Raw genomic sequence first — 19159 nt, forward strand, 5'->3', positions numbered from 1 at the left:
GGAACCCATCTTTAATAGAAGATAAACCTGTTTACATTACGAATTTCAAGCGTGCCAGACAAGGTACCAAACAGGGCACATTTAATTTTGTTGTAGTGTAAACAGGTCGAACATACGCGTGCTAATTTGGCCCACTGAAGTGAGGGGGTCTCGGCGCGGTGCCAGGCACAGCACAGTTAAATTTCTGTAGTGTAAACACTATCCTTGCCAATTTGGCCCACTGAAGTGAGGTGGTCTCGGCACGGCACGGTTAAATTTCTGTAGTGTAAACACTATCCCATCTGAGAACAGTTCTCAGTACGGATTACTGCACATGCGCCAAATGAACCTTGACCTTTTTCCCACAAACAATGACAGTTCTGTCGTAAGTTCTGTAAAAATTGATGCTAAAATAAATCAACCGCCATAATTTGCATAGGGACAGAAATTAAATTTTCTGTAAAGAGTTCCACATTTGGCGTGTCTGGCACAGTTCCGAGACCGTTTATTGTAGATTAACGTAATTTCTTAAAATTTGTCATGGCCTGGTACTGTACCGAAAACTGCATGCTTATCGCGACCAGGGCTATAGTGCATACCTGAAGTCCCCACAGAACAAAGTAAACCAGATAAATTTTCTTTCTGTAAACAAACTTTAATTTTGTTGCCAACTAATATAAAAACTATTGAATATTTTATTTAATAAATGTGTTTTATCTTCATTAAGCTAGTATATTGTCAATATTTACTTTGTTTTCTTAAATTAATAACAATATAACTACATGTACATTAAACATTACAGTAGATGAGTGGGTAAGACGCTGGCTCGCTAGTCTGGAGGTCGGGTGTTCGAACCCTGCATTGGCCGAGAAAGTTCATCCAGATTTTCCAGCGTGGTTCCCCCTTGTCAGTGATGCAGGTTGGAGGGCCTGACAATGACAGCTGTCTAGTCATTTGGATGGGACGAAAAACCGAGGTCCCGTGTACACATTGGCGTGCACGTAAAAGATCGCTTGACAGTTAGAATTCGATATAAGAGTAGGCCGTAGTCAGGAGCTTTTTATGGCAACTGCACAATTTCATAAACAGAAAAACTGGAAATGAAGTATATTTTTCTATAAATAACACTTAAATAAAGTAAAGATTCCATCAAATGATTTTAGCCAATTTGGAAATGAAATGAAATGAAATGAAATGGGGTTCAACGGACTACTGTTTTGTTCCGAAATGGGCTAATGAAGACGGGCATTTGCCATACAGTGTGCTATGAGGGACAGCAACCCTACGGCTACTCTTATATCGAATTCTAACTGTGTACATGGGACCTCAATTTTCCGTCCCATCTGAACCACTAGAGAGCTGTCCCGGTCAGGCCCTCCTTCCTGCATCGCTAACAAGGGGGAACCACGCCGGAAAATCTGGATGAACTTTCTCGGCCAATGCAGGGAACAAACACCTGACCTCCCGTCTAGCAAGCCAGCGTCTTACCCACTGTGATCCCTAGCCAGTTTGGCCTCAAGATCTCTCCTCAGCTGACAGGTCTGTACATTTAGAGGGTTTTCCTTCAGCGTGAATTTTCATGTGTTTTGTTAAATTCCCTTTCTGGGTGCACGTTTTTCCACAGACGGGACATGTATAGGGTTTATATCCCGTATGGGATCTCATGTGCGTCCTTAAGTGACCACCGGTAGTACACGATTTACCACAAACATCACATTTATAGGGTTTTTCACCCGTGTGGGTTCTGATGTGTTCCTTAAGTTCGCTACTCTGAATAAACGCTTTATTACAAACCCCGCATTCGTAGGGTTTCTCCCCCGTATGACTTTTCACATGTCTCCTTAAATGACTTTTATCATAAAACGATTTCGTGCAAACATCGCATTTATAGGGTTTTTGTCCGGAATGAACGATCACATGTCTTTTCAAAACACTGCTTTCACTGTAGGCCTTCCCACAAACATCACATCTGTAAGCTTTTTCGCCAGTATGGACTCGCATGTGTTTACTCATCCCATTTTTATCAACAAACGACCGATCGCAAACACTGCATTTAAACGGCTTCTCCCCTGTGTGAAGTCGGACATGTTTCTTTAGGTGATGTGGTTTGCTGAAAGCTTTATTGCAAACATCACATATAAAACGCTTTTCACCTGTATGAATAGTCATATGTGATTTTAGGTTGCTATTGTTGATAAATGATTTACCACAAACATCACATATAAATGGTTTATCGCCGTGAATAGTAATATGGGCTTTCAAATTTTTATTATTTTTAAATGATTTACCACAAACATCACATTTAAAATTTTCTGTGTTGACCTCTTTGTTATCGCAAATTGTGCTTTCAACTGATGTAGTATCTTCTATATTAACTGTTTCAATATCATCAGTTTTCTCAACTTTAACATGGGTTTGTCTGTGATTTCTTAGTGTATGATACTCTTCAAAAATTTCATCACATACAGTACATTGATGGAATGTTTTAATATCATCAGTTTCCTGTAATATATAAAAGTTATAACATCATTAGTTTCCTGTAATATATAAAAGTTATAAGATCATTTTATTCCTGTATATAAAAGTTTATGCCCAACATTTTGTTTGTGCATCATTATTTGTTTCATCAGTTTCTCTGGGTGTCCTGTGATGTGAAGGCAATGGCAACAGTCTGGTTGATAGCAGTGGAGATGTCAATAAGGCTATATTGGACAACTTTTATAAATTTTACGGTGGAGGACTCCCCATTCTCACACATACCCCCAATGACAGTGGCGCTCATTTTCGACAAAGGAATCTAAACAGAAAATATTTTCTAACATATCATTCGTAACCCACTCTCCCCCAAGGGATGTAATTCAGGTGGACACAGAGTGGGATTTCGGTTCCAAAGCCATCTTCACATTAAATGTCCAAATAAGGCTATATTGGCTCACAGGGTATTTTATTTCTGCTTCCCAGAGCTAGAGAAAGAGAGAGTGAAATGGGGTTTAACGTCCACTCAACACAAACTAGGTCATTTCGGGACTAACACATGGTTTAATTTTATTTCTATAATTCGCTTGCGCGTAGGGGTCTTTAGCAGTGGGAAGGACCCAGAGAAAATCCACGACAGACTCTATGATACAGCACGCACATGCTAACCATTCGGCCATCCCACCCCCTTCCCAGAGCTGATCAGACTCGTACACCTAGGTAAATGGCCACCTGTTGTGATGGCTTGCCAACCAGTTCAATTATACATGCCGTTTAAAGTAATGTGGTGATTTTGCCTTGTACATGTACGTGTATAATACAGGATAACCTGGACTACATGTACTTCCACCTTTCCACTGAGTCCCGTATTACCAGTGTTATCTATCACATTCACTGCGGCTACAGTTCAGATTATGCTTATAGACTTAAAATTTAAGGCACGTTACAGGCATCATATGATGTCTCATTTGATAATGAGAATTGACGAATGCAGCGATTTAGTGACGTACGTGAATCTCCTGACGATGAAGACGACAATATACCACTTGCTCGACTCATGGAGTCCTTGGTGCCTGATACAAACGCGACTGAAGGCGATTTTATAAATTTTGACAATGAAATCCCAACAGAGTGTGACGACGACCTGGACATAGAACGACAGATTATTAATGAACACGTGACTGCAAAGACAGTGTGCAATTAACTGCAGACAGAGACGAAGAAGAAGATAAATTGACGACAGACTTGAGGTTTTCAAAATGTCTACGCATGCTAAATCAAATAAAAACATTCGCACAGATTAAGGACGATACGATCGTAGACAAGATTTGAGTGCTAGAAGATTGTGTGCAGGACTCGGCGTTACGGTATGCATCCGAAAACCAAAAACAAACAACTTTACGTGATTACATCTATATGCATATAAAATAAATTGTAAATCTGTAAATACATGTATGCTGTTATTGTTAGAAATTTTAATGTAATAAAATTTTGAATGTACAGAAAGGATTATTATTTTTAAAGGGAATAGCGTTCTGGTGATTCGAAGCCACATTATTCCGGTTTTGAGAAAATTGAGTATTCAGACACTCTGCGTAATCGGACATATTATTATTATGACGATCCCGTATGATATCGAATTAGACAGAGTCCACTGTACATGTATTCCAAAACATCTTGATTTGCCAATTGTTGAACTGAAATACTCTTTTATATTTATCCCTACGGTGACTACGTACAGTATCCTACTGTCAGTGGTGCAGAACGGAGGGCCTGACAAGGACAGCTGTCTAGTCCTTCGGATGAGATGAAAAACAGAGGTCCCGTGTATACATTGGAATGCACGTAAAAGATCCCTTGGCAGTTGGGATTCGATATAAGAGTAGGCGATAGTGCCGCTGCCCGGGCAAAATTTCCCTCATAGCACACTGTATGGCGTATGCCTGTCTTCATTAGCCCAGTATAGGAGCAGAACAGTAGGACTTTAAACCCCATTTCATTTCATTTCATTTCCTATTTAATCAATTGATAGGAATTGTTGCTAATAATGGATTTTTATGTGTTTAACGTCTTTGAGAATTTAATAATAAAAATCTCTTCAATAAACTAAATTCTCAGTCTCACCATAGCTGTCTCTAATATTCAGTCTTTGTGTAGTGTGCAACTATTAATGTATAAAAGTGGCAATCTACACCCAATGATTGAATGAATTTCGATAATTATCAATATCTGAAATAGTGCCGGTACGTTTTGAAGTAACCACGTACGCACTGATTCAAATTATGGCAAATGTAAAAAAACATGTCACAATTATCTGAATAGTGTTTAAATTAAAACAATAAGCATAATTTCAAGACTATAAATATTCTTGCAGTGACAGCCGCGAAAAAATAAATTGATCTATTATTTTATTTTTCTAAGATTATTCTTCTGGGTCATCAATTTCCGGTGGCGCTGCTTCATAATATGTAATATATATAGATTTTAGACGCGGATCCATCTGACACGAATGTTCCATAATTAACAAGGGTTCAAAGATACATTCTCACGAAAGTATTTATAGGGTAACTATTTCCTATAAAACTATGGCAAATTTGGTATAAATGAAAAGTAGAGACGGCAATCTTATTAGAAATTTGCTGGATTCCCTGAAAAACACTCATGGGGCAAGCACTGGGCAAATATGTCAGGGTATCACTAACAGGCAACCTGGTTGCTTAATTATTGTCTGCCAGCACTTGCTATTTCTTGATCGAATGGTTAAGCGGTTTTGGGAACATTTAGGGGATTACATGTAAATGTACAAAAGACCCTGCAATTAAACAGTGGAACAGGAAGTTGGCAGAATTCAAGGATTAACTTAGGCTTCAATATATGGCAAATGGACAGTAAGTATAACAACAAATATATTCTGAAAATGGGCCCTCACTCAATCAAGTTACATGACAAATATATTCTGAAAATGGGCCCTCCCTCAATCAAGTTACATGACAAACATGGCATCTAAAAATAGATTTGTAATATCTTGGGGTATTTCCTCGTGAATACAATGTTTTGAGATATATTTGATTGCAAATTTTTGATAGATTGTTTAGTTTGAATATGTTCTGAATCCAAAAATACGATCAAATCACCCACTTTGTACGTGGGAAGGCATCTTTAATAGGCCTACTGAATCACTTCCTGTCTTCAATATTGTGAAAATTAAATCTCCAAAAGAAATATCTGTCGGGCCTACAAATATTAAATTTTGTTAACTACAATTTATTTCTGTTAACAGTGGGAGGAAACCGGAGGAACCAGAGAAAACCCACGAGGTTGAACAGGCGACCCTGCTCCTTGTCAGTACAACAGGGGAATCTAACCCACGACAGTTGACTCAGTGACGGACCTTATGATACAACGTGCAAGCTAACCAATCGGCCATCCACCTGAAATGAAATGGGGTTTAACATCCTACTGTTCTGCTCCGACTGGGCTAATGAAGACAGGCATACGCCATATAGTACGTGTGCTATGAGGGAAATTTTGCCCGGACTCTGATATTGAATTCCAACTTCCAAGGGATTTTTTACGTGCATGCCACCTCGGTTTTTCATCCCATCCAAATGACTAGACAGCTGTCCTTGTCAGGCCCTCCGTCCAGCACCACTTACAAGGGGAATCCATGTCAGAAAATACTGATGAACATTCGACCTCCAGGCTAGTGAGCCAGAGTCTTACCACCATGACCCACTTTAGTCAGTTATGGATAACTATTGTTTTCCTTTTGTTTTTGTCACTTCGGTTTCTTCAAATCTTCATCTATTGTAGCAATAATTATATTTAGACCATGTTTAACCAGTGTGATAATGGCTGACACCAATAGTGTCCTTTACATTTGACTAAGAAACTCAATAACTAAACATACTCTTTTCAATTTTTTTAATAGTAAAATATTTTAAGCTACAGCCCGTACAGTAAACCAGAGTTCCTGATAGTTGAATTTGCCGCCCTGAAAATAACCACCTCTACCAGCCTAAAACATACATCATGCAAGAGCTAAATCTGCCCATCACAGCTCTTTCTTTAGGCCTGAAATGTTATCTAAATTATTAATTAGACATTAATTAACTTATCCAGACCATAATCAACTCTTCATGTCAATGCTAGCCTGCGATCTTTACTGAATTAGGATCCCATTTGCTGCTCAACTTTCATTCATGATTTAATCATGAAATGGATAATCAAGACTAATTTTTTTTATCGTACTGACTTTAGTAATGATGATCAATGATTAAATCGCTAAAATCTCGGTTCAGAGTGGATCAATTGAACTGAAATTTTTAGCAAATTCCCTTTACTTTATTTAGTTTTTAACTATTATAGTGAGAACTGTCAGCTCATTATCTAATCTCCAAAAATGTATCTTTAATTATTCATTCCATTAATTCTCATTTACAGCTTGAATCTCAACTACCCACACTGATCAGCAGTGAATATTCGCTAGGCCAATATAATCACTGATAAGGATGACATCGATACGACTTAATGAGCCACAAATATTAACTTTTTTCCTTTGGCTAATTCGGATCTTCTTTTAACTTGGATAGAATTGGTCAGTCCACTTAGATCCGAATTATGCGAAGTTTACTGTATATACAGTCTGAGTTTAACAAGCATCTACCAGAAATTTAATGTTTTATTGCAACCAGATATACAACTACCCATACTGATCAGCAGTGAATATTCGCTAAGCAGCTACAATCACTGAGAGGGATGACATCGATGCGACTTGATGAGCTCGTGATATTAACTTTTTCCCATCCGTAAATTAAATTCTAAAACATTTTTTTGTGGTATTAGAAAAATAAATAAATGTATTTTAATTTTGATTAGATAAAAAATAATTCCTATATACATGTAGTGTAAATGGGAATTTAAAATGAGTAAAAGGCACCATTTTGTCCAGACCTATGAACACAACAACATCTTATGAAAACAATGCACATGCCATAGAGTCAATGATGGACGCCCTGTGATGTGATGTCACCTGTAGAAGGGAGAGAGAGAGAAATGGGGTTTAACGTCCACTCGACACAAACTAGGTCATTTCGGGACTAACATGTGGTTTAATTTTATTTCAATAATTCGCTTGCGCGTAGGGGTCTTTAGCAGTGGGAGGAAACCGGAGGACCCGGAGAAAACCCACGAGGTTGGACAGGCGACCCTACTCCTTGTCACGTCAACCGGGGATTTGAAACCACGCCAGTTTACTCAATGACAGGCCGTATGATACAGCACGCACGTGCTAACCATTCGGCCATCCAACCCCCCACCTGTAGAAGGCATACTTAAACTTATAAAGGTCAGTCATAAGACAGGGGTATAAGAAGGCTTCCACAACCTTCAGGCTTCAACTCTTGTGGAACAGATTGTATCCTCATGTATTTTATGATCAGTAGTGGAATACCGCGTTTTATCAGTGAAATAAAAGTGTTATTCCACTGGCTAGCAGTGAAATAAAACTTGTTATTTCACTGGCGGCCGGGACTTTTTTTCTGGAGTTACACTTTTTAGTGACAAAATTATGAAAACAATATGGCCGACACGCCGACTTGTCGATCGTTACATTCTCAAAGGTATTCATACACCAGAAGCAGATAAAGATGTAAAGCGGTCTAACCCCCCGCGTTGTCAAAGCGGACAAAGTAGTCCATGTTGTTTTTACCTAAAATGATTGTAGAATCATAAAATAAATAAAACATTTGTCGTTTTGTCGTGAATAACATATTTTATTTCATCTCGAAGCAAGAAAACGTTTATATTTTCACTCATGCTTCTACATTCGTGAAAATGTAAGTTTTCTTGCTTCTCGATGAAATAAAATATGTTATTCACTCTAAAACGACAAATATCCTCTATATATTCATAATTAATTCAATCCGATTAAAACACAGCTCCTATTTCGCTTCGTTTTTTATAGTTTTCTTGTATTTACTACACTAGGATCTGAAAGAGTTGTTATATAACCCGCATTCTAGTTGAAGTAAGGGATTAGCCAATGAAACGGTCTGTTACGCCGAGTTCTTGGTGTGTGATGCACGAAACTGTGCGTTAAGTTGTTAACCACTAGAAACATCAACACTGATTGATTAATCAATGTCTGATGTCATAGGGTCAAAAGCCGCTCGTATGACCCCTGATGCGAATTTCCACTACATCTGGTAAGATCTTCATGTAGGTCATCAAAATTATATAAAAAAAAAAACCGAAACGAAATATCAATCTGTATTTTAATCAGACTGTGATTTACTACAAATTAAGATATTTTTTTCTTTTTCTTCCGTATGCATTTTCATGTGTGTCTGAAGATTACCCTTCTGGGAGCAACATTTACCACAAACATCACATTTATAAGGTTTCGTCCCAGTATGAATTCTCATGTGTTTCTTTAGGTCCCCACTGATAATACATGAATAACTACAAACATCACATTCATAAGGTTTATCACCAGTATGAAATCTGGCATGTTCCTTCAGTTTGCTTCTATGACCAAATGTCTTGTCACAAACCTCACAATTATACGATTTCATTCCAATATGACTTTCCACATGTCTCGTCAAATCCCTTTTATCGGTAAATGTTTTACTACAAAAAACACATTTGTGAGGTTTTCCTCTAGTATGAGTTAACAGATGTCTCTTTAGAACACCAATTTCACAGTATGCTTTCCCACAAATATCACACTTAAAAGTTTTCTCGCCAGTATGACCTTGCATGTGCCTACTGACGCCATTTTTATTAACAAACAATTTATTGCAAACATCACATTTAAAGGGTTTTTGACCTGTATGAATCTGGGCATGTTTCTGTAGATGATGTTTTTTATTAAATCGCTTATCACAAATATTACATACAAACGGTTTTTCACCGGAATGAATCGTCATATGTGACGCTAAATTCCTATTTCTGTTAAATGATTTACCACAAACATGACATATAAATGGTATTTCTCCACTGTGAATTATAACATGCGCTTTTAAATTCTTACTAATCTTAAATGATTTACCACAAACATCACATACATATGGTTTTTCACCGGTATGAATATTAACATGTGCTTTTAAATTCTTATTATTCTTAAATGATTTATCACAAACATCACATTCAAATTTTTTGTCGACGTTTATTTCAGGGTTTTTATTAAACCAGATATTTTTGACAAATGTTCTTTTTTCACTGGTTCTGTTTTCATGTGAAATATTTTCTACTGTTTCTTCCTGTAAATCATAACGAACGGTTTCAACGTCATCAGGTTTCTCAACTTTAACATGTATTTTACTGTGCTCTTCTAAATGATCCTTTTGCTGAAACATTTCATCACATACAGTACATTGATGGTATGTTATAACATCATTAGTTTCCTGTTTTATATCAGTCATAACATCATTAGTTTCCTGTTTTATATTAGTTATAACATAATCCTGTTTTATAGAAGTTATAACATCATTAGTTTCCTGTTTTATAGAAGTTATAACATCATTAGTTTCCTGTTTTATATTAGTTATAACATAATCCTGTTTTATAGAAGTTATAACATCATTAGTTTCCTGTTTTATAGAAGTTATAACATCATTAATGTCTTGTTTTATAGAAGTTATAACATCATCAGTTTCTTGTTTTATAGAAGTTATAACATCATCATCAGCTTCCTGTTTTATAGAAGTTAATATAACACCATTAGTTTCCTGTAATATAGAAAATTTATAACATCATTAGTATCCTCTAATATATAAGTCATTAGTTTCTTGTAATATAGAAAAGTTACAACATTATTAGTTTCCTGAAATATATAAAATTTATAACATCATTAGTTTCCTGTAATATGTAAAAGTTATAACATCGTTAGTATCCTGTAATATATAAGTCATTAATTTACTGTAATATGTAAAAGTTATAATTAAACGTCATTAGTTTCCTGCAACATATAAAAGTTATAACACCATTAGTTTCCTGTAATATATAAATTTTATCACATCATTAGTTTCCTGTAATATATAGAAGTTATAACATCATTAGTTTCCTGTAATATTTAAAAGTTATAACATCGTTAGTTTCCTGTAATATTTAAAAGTTATAACATCATTAGTTTCCTGTAATATACAGAAAAGTCATAACATCATTAGTTTCCTGTAATATATAAAAGTTATAACATCATTAGTTTCCTGTAATATATAAACATTATAACGTTATTAGTTTCTTGTAATACAGTGGACTCTGTCACATCTAACATCGTACGGGATCGTTACAATATTTCGGATCACACAGCGTGTCGGAATACCGAGCTTTCTCCAAAACCGGAAATACTGTAACTTCGAAAACCGGAAGTATTTTTATATTGTAGCTTCGAATCACCAGAATGGTATTCCCTTTAAAAATGATAAACCTTTCTGTACTTTAAAAATTTTATTACATTAAATAATTAACAATAACAATGCATGGTGTAAAATCGTTTCTTACTGCAGTTTAAATTATCGGCAAACTTCTGTTTAAATTCATCTTTACGCTTTAATATGTCTGACACTGTAGCTCGGCCAATTGAATACTTAACGGCTAATTCCTTCTGCGCAGGTTGTGGAACTTTCTCGAAATCTTCTATAAGTTGCCGCTTTACATCTAATGTCAAATCAGTTCGGGCACGCTTTGCACGATGTTCAGACATTTTGAATACAATAATGTATAATGATTCTTCAATCGGGGAAATTTTTATATAATGTCGCGGTATTTGACATGAGTAACTAAAATCAAATACCAAGCGCACTCTTACAAGAGATTATAAATTGTAAAATAATCAACAAAGAATTTATAACATTATCAAAGTAATCAACTCAGACCGGCGCTTGCGTGTTTTAATCTCACCGATAATTGATTGGTGATTGCTTGTTAATCTTTTCTGGCTTCACACCCATTGAGTTTAATCTCACCGATAATTGGATGTGAAGGGACGGCTGATTGATGTCGCAATCCGGAACATACAGAATCCGGATTTACCAGCGATTTTCAGGCTGAAGTAATAAGGAAATAAATCGGGACATGAAAATCATGTCGGATGTCACAGCAATCCAGAGTGATCAGACATTGGATGTGACAGAGTCCACTGTATATAAAAGTTATAACATCATTGTTCCCCATCATATATAAACGCATGTACATGTACATGATTACGTGAAAGTTATAACATCATTATCCAATTTAAGGATGGCAACATTTCTAATTTGCTCTATCAAAAGTTGAACGCACCGAAGCAAATGTTCACGCTCAAATGTCATGGAACACAGAAGTATGTTCTATTGTAGAAATATATAGAGACGCAATGTCCTTGCGAAGAGTATAGCGTTATCACGTTGTATTCTGTTGTGTAAAATGAACATTTCAAATTTCCTTTCAAGGGGCCTACTGCTGTAGTAAATTGTAGGCTTATATCATATGAGGGGGGTTGGATAGCCGAATGGTTAGCATGTGTGTGCTGTATCATAGGGCCTGTCATTGAGTCAACTGGCGTGATTTCGAATCCTCGGTTGTACGTGACAAGGAGTAGGGATGCCTGTCCAACCTCGTGGGTTTTCTCCGGGTCCTCCGGTTTCCTCCAACGGCTAAAGACCCCTACGCGCAAGCGAATTATTGAAATAAAATTAAACCATATGTTAGTCCCGAAATGACCTAGTTTGTGTCGAGTGGACGTTAAACCCCATTTCTCTCTCTCTCTATATCATCTGATTATAATATACGCTTCAAAAAAAGTAGGGGATATTGAAATGCAAATACCTATGCAGGTTGTGATATGATAAATAGTCTAGTAAAGATAATCCCCCAGGAACAAACTAGATCAACACTGGTGAAGATTATACTGATTTAAATTCACACAGTGTTGATCTAGTTTGTTCCTGAGGGATTATCTTTACTAATCTATTCTACACGGACTGGTTCCTGCTCTCCCTCAGATGCATCACTGAGATCCAAACCGGACCACATTGTTACAGGGGAATCTTCCGCCCTCCTACTTTTTCGAGTGTGGGGGTTTCATCGTCTCTTTGACTTGGAATTTTTATGATAAATAGTCATAGACACTTGACATGCTTTGAGACTATGTTCACAGATGAAGAACTTATCACCCCAATGGCAACAGAACCAATGAGCTGCACATGTGACACGCAATAGCGTCATGCACGTGGGAGGGGTTCATTGTCAAATTTGACACTTCAAGGAAGGGTTGATGATAACTGCCGCTTGCTGGTTTATCCTATCCATATCTGCTTTCCTATAGGTTCTTGCATAAGATTTACTGTTTAGCGTATCTTTGCCTTAGTGTGTTACGTTTAATTTGATCCGGAGACATGTTCGTCGATGTCAACGTCAACCAACAACACTGCAAGAATTGCCGTGGCACTGCAAGAGGAGTGGGTCAGATTGCCCCAAATCGTGATTGAACGGTTAAATAGGAGGATTGGTGGAGCAATTACTCATTATTAAGACAAAAATCAAAAACGTCCATTTTCACTTTTGACGGTGTATCTTTTTGCAAGTGAAATGGAGCCGTCAGATAAGCCGCCCATATGAACTGTTTATGTTCATGTGTAGGCAATTGGCCTGTTATTAACATACACTGGTTACCTCTAATAAAAACAGCAGTGCATTTCCGCAGTTTTGTATTGTTTCTGAATGTCCCTACTTTTTTTGAAGAGTATATAAAGAAAATGGTAATGGAAATGTACAGAAAAAAATACATATGACACTTACCAATGGTTTCCTGGCAGGTAATTCAGGTGTTATTGTAGTCTTTCCAGGTAGATGTCGAGTAGGTAAACTCCCAGGTTTTAACCGTCTTCTTATTTTTCCAGTACTGGTAGTAGCTGTAATATAAATATCAATAATTTTAGGAAATGAAATGAAATGGGGTTAAATGTCCTACTGTTCTGTTCTAACTGGACTAAGGAAGAAGGGCATACTCCATATTATGAAGGAAATTTTGCCAAGGGATCTTTTACGTGCACACCAATGTATAGAAGGGACCTCAGTTTTTCATTCCATGCGAATGTCTAGACAGTTATCCCTGTCAGGTCCTCCATTCAGTACCACTGACAAGGGGAATCCATGTTGGAAAATCCTGTTGAACTTTCTCTGCCAATGCAGGGATCGAACATGTGACCTCCAGCTGTAATGTAAATATTAATAATTCTAGGAAAGTTTTTGTACCAATACCATTGAACATTGCTTAAGATAAACAATGTATTGTTGGATATCTAGAAATAAATGAAATGAAATGAAATGGGGTTTAACGTCCTACTGTTCTGCTCCGACTGGACTTATGAAGACGAGAATACGCCATACAGTGTGCTATAAGGGGAATTTTACCCGGACAGCAGCACTACGGTCTACTCTTATATCGAATTCCAAATATCAAGGGATCTTTTATGTGCACGCCAATGTGTACACGGGACCTCAGTTTTTCGTCCCATCAAAATGGCTAGACAGCTGTCCTTGTCAGGCCCTCCGTCCTGCATCAGGGGAGATTGATGTAGACCTATTACTATTATGCATAATGACTGATGTGTGGGATATGTTACGTAGTCATGATTCATCTTACCCACACCCCATTCATAAAATATTTTCTCTGCAGATTTAGGCTATTATATATGTCAATTTCTTTTTTGTAATTGAACCACGTCCGACGGTCCGAGGCCCAGTCCACCCCTTGACAGGCCTACGTACTTACAAACTTGTAAACACATCTTTCACAACTTCTTTAGTTTTGTTCACTTAAAGCCTACCCACAAGATGCAATAACAGAAATCTACATGGGACTTCATTATCAACTACATGTAAATAACATTAAAAAAATAAAAATCAAAATAAATACATTTCCTAATAACTTCACCCAACCATTTTTTGAATCCCTAGTTGTACGTAACAAGGAGTAGGGTTGCCTGTCCAACCTCGTGGGTTTTCTCTGGGTCCTCTGGTTTCCTCCCACTGCTAAAGACCCCTACGCGCAAGCGAATTATTGAAATAAAAATTAAAACCATATGTTAGCCCCGATTCTCCCTTGTCAGTGATGCAGGACGGAGGGGCTGACAAGGACAGCTGTCTAGTCATTCGGATGGGACGAAAAACTGAGGTCCCGTGTACTCATTGGCGTGCACGTAAAAGATCCCTTGACGGTTGGAATTCGATATAAGAGTAGGCCGTAGTGCCGCTGTCCGGGCAAAATTTCCCTCATAGCACACTGTATGGCGTATGCCCGTCTCCATTAGCCCAGTTCGGAGCAAAACAGTAGGACGTTAAACCCCATTTCATTTCATTTCATGTTAGCCCCGAAATGACCTAGTTTGTGTCGAGTGGACGTTAAACCCCATTTCTCTCTCCCAGGTCCCAACCATTTTGTAAGGTACCCAAGTCCCAACCCTTTCATGACATTTGTGTCACACTGCCAGTCACAGGATCAAAATGTGTTGTTTTATTCAAAATACATGGTGTTGTGTGTAATTAAAGGTGTTTTGGGTAAAACCTATGGTTTCACTATTGATGTCTTACGTCTTGCTCCAGCCACAGTAGTGGACTGTCCTAAGGCCTTCCTTTGAGCAAGTTTTGTAGTCATCTGACTAAAAAAAGTTACTGGCCTATAACTCCCTTAATTTCCATTAACACTGACCCCATTAACATATAAAAACCAATTCCCATTGAAATAAAGGTGAAACCTTACCGTATAATTATATGATTTGATTAAACCCAACTCCTATGCAAAATTTCTGTTCGGTTTAAAATGGCTGCCGAACCAGAATCACAGGCTGTCATGTCACTCGAGAAACTGTTCGGTAAGATCAGATTATGATTTCAGTGTTCCACTCTTCACTATTTGTAACAAAATTACTTATTTCCATGCAGACTGTGAAGATATGGTGTTGAAAATTTTGCATTGAACCTAATTTTATTTGTTCAAAGACTTGAATAGTGTATACTGTATCACGGCTAAAAATTGCAGCTAGGGTAAAATCTATGGATCCCTTCTAATTACTATGCTAAGTACAAGTATCAGTTTTGTCAATGGATTGATACATGTAATATCGAATTTAAAGCGAGAATTTCATATTTTCTAAGAAAGTCAAAACATAATTTTTTCTATGTCTTTTGCTCAATAGGTTGTCAACTCATTATCATACGATCATAGGTATCATTTTAACACTTAAAAATCATTCACCCCGGAAATAATAACACAATTACCTCCCTTGTTTTTCTATTCCCCCCATGGAAATGAAATGAAATGGGGTTTAACGTCCTACTGTTCTGCTCCTATACTGGGCTAATGAAGACGGGCATACGCCATACAGTGTGCTACATTGAGGGAAATTTTGCCTGGGCAGCGGCACTATCGCCTACTCTTATATCGAATTCCAACTGCCAAGGGATCTTTTACGTGCATTCTAATGTATACACGGGACCTCGGTTTTTCGTTTCATCTGAAGGACTAGACAGCTGTCCTTGTCAGGCCCTCCGTTCTGCACCACTGACAAGGGGAAACCACGTCGGAAAATCAAGATGAACTTTCTTGGCCAATACAGGGATCGAACACCCGACCTCCAGGCTAGCGAGCCAGCGTCTTAACCACCTAGCCACCGTGGCTTCCAATTCCCCCCATGGAATAGCTATCTTCAAAGTTGAAGTTGAAAATGATATTTTTGCCAATTTCTCAACTGGCAATAGTGAATTATAGGATTATTCTTTAAAAGGTAGGACTGTTTATATATACCATCTATTTTAAGGCTTTGTTTTAATACATTTTAAAAATATCACTTAAAAATATGAAATTATCACTTTAAAATACTATTTCCGCCAATATCAAGATTAGTTAGAATATTTTTTAAATAAAAAAAACAAACAGACAGGGAACTGTCTCTGAATCTGATCGGACAATGTCCGCTGACAGTTCCTATCATTTTCTATATAGCAGCAATATGAAAATATGGTAAAATACTGCTCTTCCATACCTCTGTTCTCAGGCTATTTTGGAACCCTTACCTTCTATTTTTCACCGTGAATATTTATACATGTATTTCGCAAAAGGAATCATTTCTCATCAAACCTGACACAAATTTATAATAATTCAACACTTTGTTCAAGTAGAATTTAGCGACATAATAACCATGCGGTCTAGGCATGTTCGAGTCTCGTAATGGCTGGTCTGTTGAAATGTATTTTGTGTATATTTTAATCGCAAAATTCTGCTTGAAAATAGTGTTGAATTATTGCAAATGTGTGTCAGCTGTAGCAAGAAATGATTCATTTGGCATCCTTTGGTAAGGATTCCAAAATAGCTTTAAACCAGAGGTGGAGATGAGCGGTATTTTCATATTGCAGCTATATATACATGTAGAAAGCGACAGGAACTGTCAGCGGACATCGTCAGATCAGAGAAAGTTCTTAAAGTAACTACAAATCCGCTAGTCCTTTGATTGCTTTTTTGTTTACATTTAGGCCTATATAGCAGTCTACTCTACTACTATTACTTACAGGTAAAAAAACACTCATCTTCAAAATGTCTTGAGCACATAGTGAGTCGGTTGATGTTGACCGGATCCGCTCTAGTTGATTTTATGATGTGTAATAGTTCTGATTTCCACTCAGGGTTGTTGGTTGGAAGTCGATGAAAGGAGAGGCCACGATTTCTTGAGTTGCAGGCGGAGCATCCAACAAAAACACAATTGCTTCCCGGCATTTTCACAACAACCAGAAATAGCAAATGCAAACTCCAATCTTTTGGGTTAGTACTAAAAATTAAGGCCTCATGCAGATTTCCTCACTGTCAAGAGATGTAAATAGGGCTAGGGTCCATCCACAATCTTCTGCACCATCACCACTCGCCTTAAACCTGTTTACATCTCGTGTCGTCGTGACCTTGAATGCTTGATAAAAAAAAAAACCAACCCAAAAAACATTTATAATTATATTATAATTATACTGTCCGAGTTAATTCTGCCAACCTTGTCAACTAGAATCAGAGAACAATCTACTGTCATTAACACCTAGATATAGTTTAAATTGGTTCTAACTTGGGATTTAAATACGATTTTTCGATCAGAAATTAAAATGATGTTTGGGTTGAGAAGTTTGTTTCTCTTAGACAATCATTTCCGGCGGAGCACGTATTAGGATATATACGAATTTTGGTCGTGGATCCCACCCACGATGTGCGTTAAAGGACAATAATTGCGTCTGTGTGTCGCCTACAGGCCACAAATATAAAGTGATCATCTTGAAACTTTACATACTTATTCCTTATACCCTAAGGATGAAGCCTATTGTTTTTAGTGCTTGCCCGCCCAGGGGCAGAGCCAAGCCCATTTCTTGTATTTGTTTGTTTGTCGTCTTCAGACCGCATTTCTTAACGTATCCACTTCAAACTTTGCATACTAAGGATCATCACTATTGTTTTGGGTACATGCCCAACCCCCAGGGGCAGAGCCACGTCTATTTTCTTTTTGTAATCGATCGTCTTCAAAACTTGGGGAATTATTATGAATAGCGCCCCTACATTATGAGAACGGGGGAAGCAGAAAGAGAGAATTATTATGAATAGAGTCCCAACATTTGTAGCACTTTGGCCCTTGAGACAATTTTGGGTCTTTATAAAATTGTCTCTTCAATTTTGTCTATAAAGTAAAATCACACGTACTTAATAAACGTGGATATAGTTATTCGTAAAAAAAACCCAGTGATATTTTGGTCAAATTATAATCATTGTCAAAATAGTCATCAAATTCTGGCTGTTTATTGACCTATGGTACCTCTGTTAGTGGTGGGAAATAAACAAGTTTATTACGTATTTTCAATGGAAAAGTACCAAGGACCTGCCGAAATGAGATAGGTATAAATTGAAGGGTTGAAGTGAGTTTTAACTAGACTCTCACCAGATTATTCCAAGAAGCCATTATGTATTTGAGAACGAGGAACCTGCAAAGTTATTTCCAGTTTACCAATAAAGCTGTGAAACTATTATCACTGTAGTATTATTTACGATCACAAGGAAACACAACAAATAAAGAAGCCCGTAGTACTATACATTATCAGAAGGTGAGTGGGGAGAAAGAGAGAATCTTCTTATTATAAACAGGGCCACCTACATAGAACGGGAGAAGGAATTACTAGTCTTAATCCAGATGTGGATGGAAACTCAAAGGAAGTTCTTCTTGTATTTACTGTGCCATGTTTGTTTTTTTTCCTGGATACCTACCCATATAATTCTGTCAGTCGTAGAGAACAAAATAGATAGAGAAAGATGAGTTGATTATTATTATTACTGTAGATCGAAGTATTAATGTCTGTGTATTAATCGCATTCAGTTCCCCATAGCCTCTAAATTTTAGCCACGTGCACGTTCTGTTCTTGAGAGTAATCTATCTGTTCTGTATTTTTAAACATTTCAACATATTACATTGTTTTTGTCTCCTGTGGTTCAAATTGAAGTCGGACTGTATAGATATGCACGTATACCACTAAATCCATATCTGACAACTTTTGTTTTAAGTTTATGGCAAATAAATATATTGGAAAAGTTCGCCAAAATTACAAATATACTTGCTGGTAACTGAGCATGTGTGTGTGTGTGTGAGAGAGAGAGCGAGAGGGGGGGGGGAGAGAGAGAGCCGGGAAATCGAAAGACAGACTTAAT

The 19159-nt window shown here is 37.2% G+C and overlaps 2 protein-coding genes and 1 long non-coding RNA gene across 3 annotated transcripts; 1 reads left to right on the plus strand and 2 right to left on the minus strand.

The window, feature by feature from the left end:
- Positions 1-613: 613 nt before the first annotated feature.
- Positions 614-4913, minus strand: LOC126815025 (zinc finger protein 239). The gene is made up of 2 exons (XM_050540584.2): positions 4579-4913; positions 614-2481 (listed from the first exon to the last, which is right to left on the minus strand). Exons 1-2 carry the CDS (start codon positions 4579-4581, stop codon positions 1495-1497), a joined length of 990 nt encoding a protein of 329 aa, XP_050396541.1. The 5' UTR covers positions 4582-4913; the 3' UTR covers positions 614-1494.
- A 43-nt stretch (positions 4914-4956) lies between these two features.
- On the plus strand, positions 4957-7322 carry LOC126817832 (uncharacterized). Its single transcript, XR_007679131.2, has 2 exons — positions 4957-5342; positions 6898-7322. It is a non-coding gene; the product is annotated as an uncharacterized LOC126817832 (long non-coding RNA).
- A 1102-nt stretch (positions 7323-8424) lies between these two features.
- Positions 8425-17600, minus strand: LOC126811167 (zinc finger protein 436). Its single transcript, XM_056102770.1, has 4 exons — positions 17472-17600; positions 17002-17244; positions 13234-13346; positions 8425-10184 (listed from the first exon to the last, which is right to left on the minus strand). Exons 2-4 carry the CDS (start codon positions 17204-17206, stop codon positions 8730-8732), a joined length of 1773 nt encoding a protein of 590 aa, XP_055958745.1. The 5' UTR covers positions 17207-17244; positions 17472-17600; the 3' UTR covers positions 8425-8729.
- Between the last annotated feature and the right edge of the window lie 1559 nt (positions 17601-19159).

This window comes from Patella vulgata, chromosome 1 (genome assembly GCF_932274485.2).
Source record: "Patella vulgata chromosome 1, xgPatVulg1.2, whole genome shotgun sequence".
NCBI classification, from domain to species: domain Eukaryota; kingdom Metazoa; phylum Mollusca; class Gastropoda; family Patellidae; genus Patella; species Patella vulgata.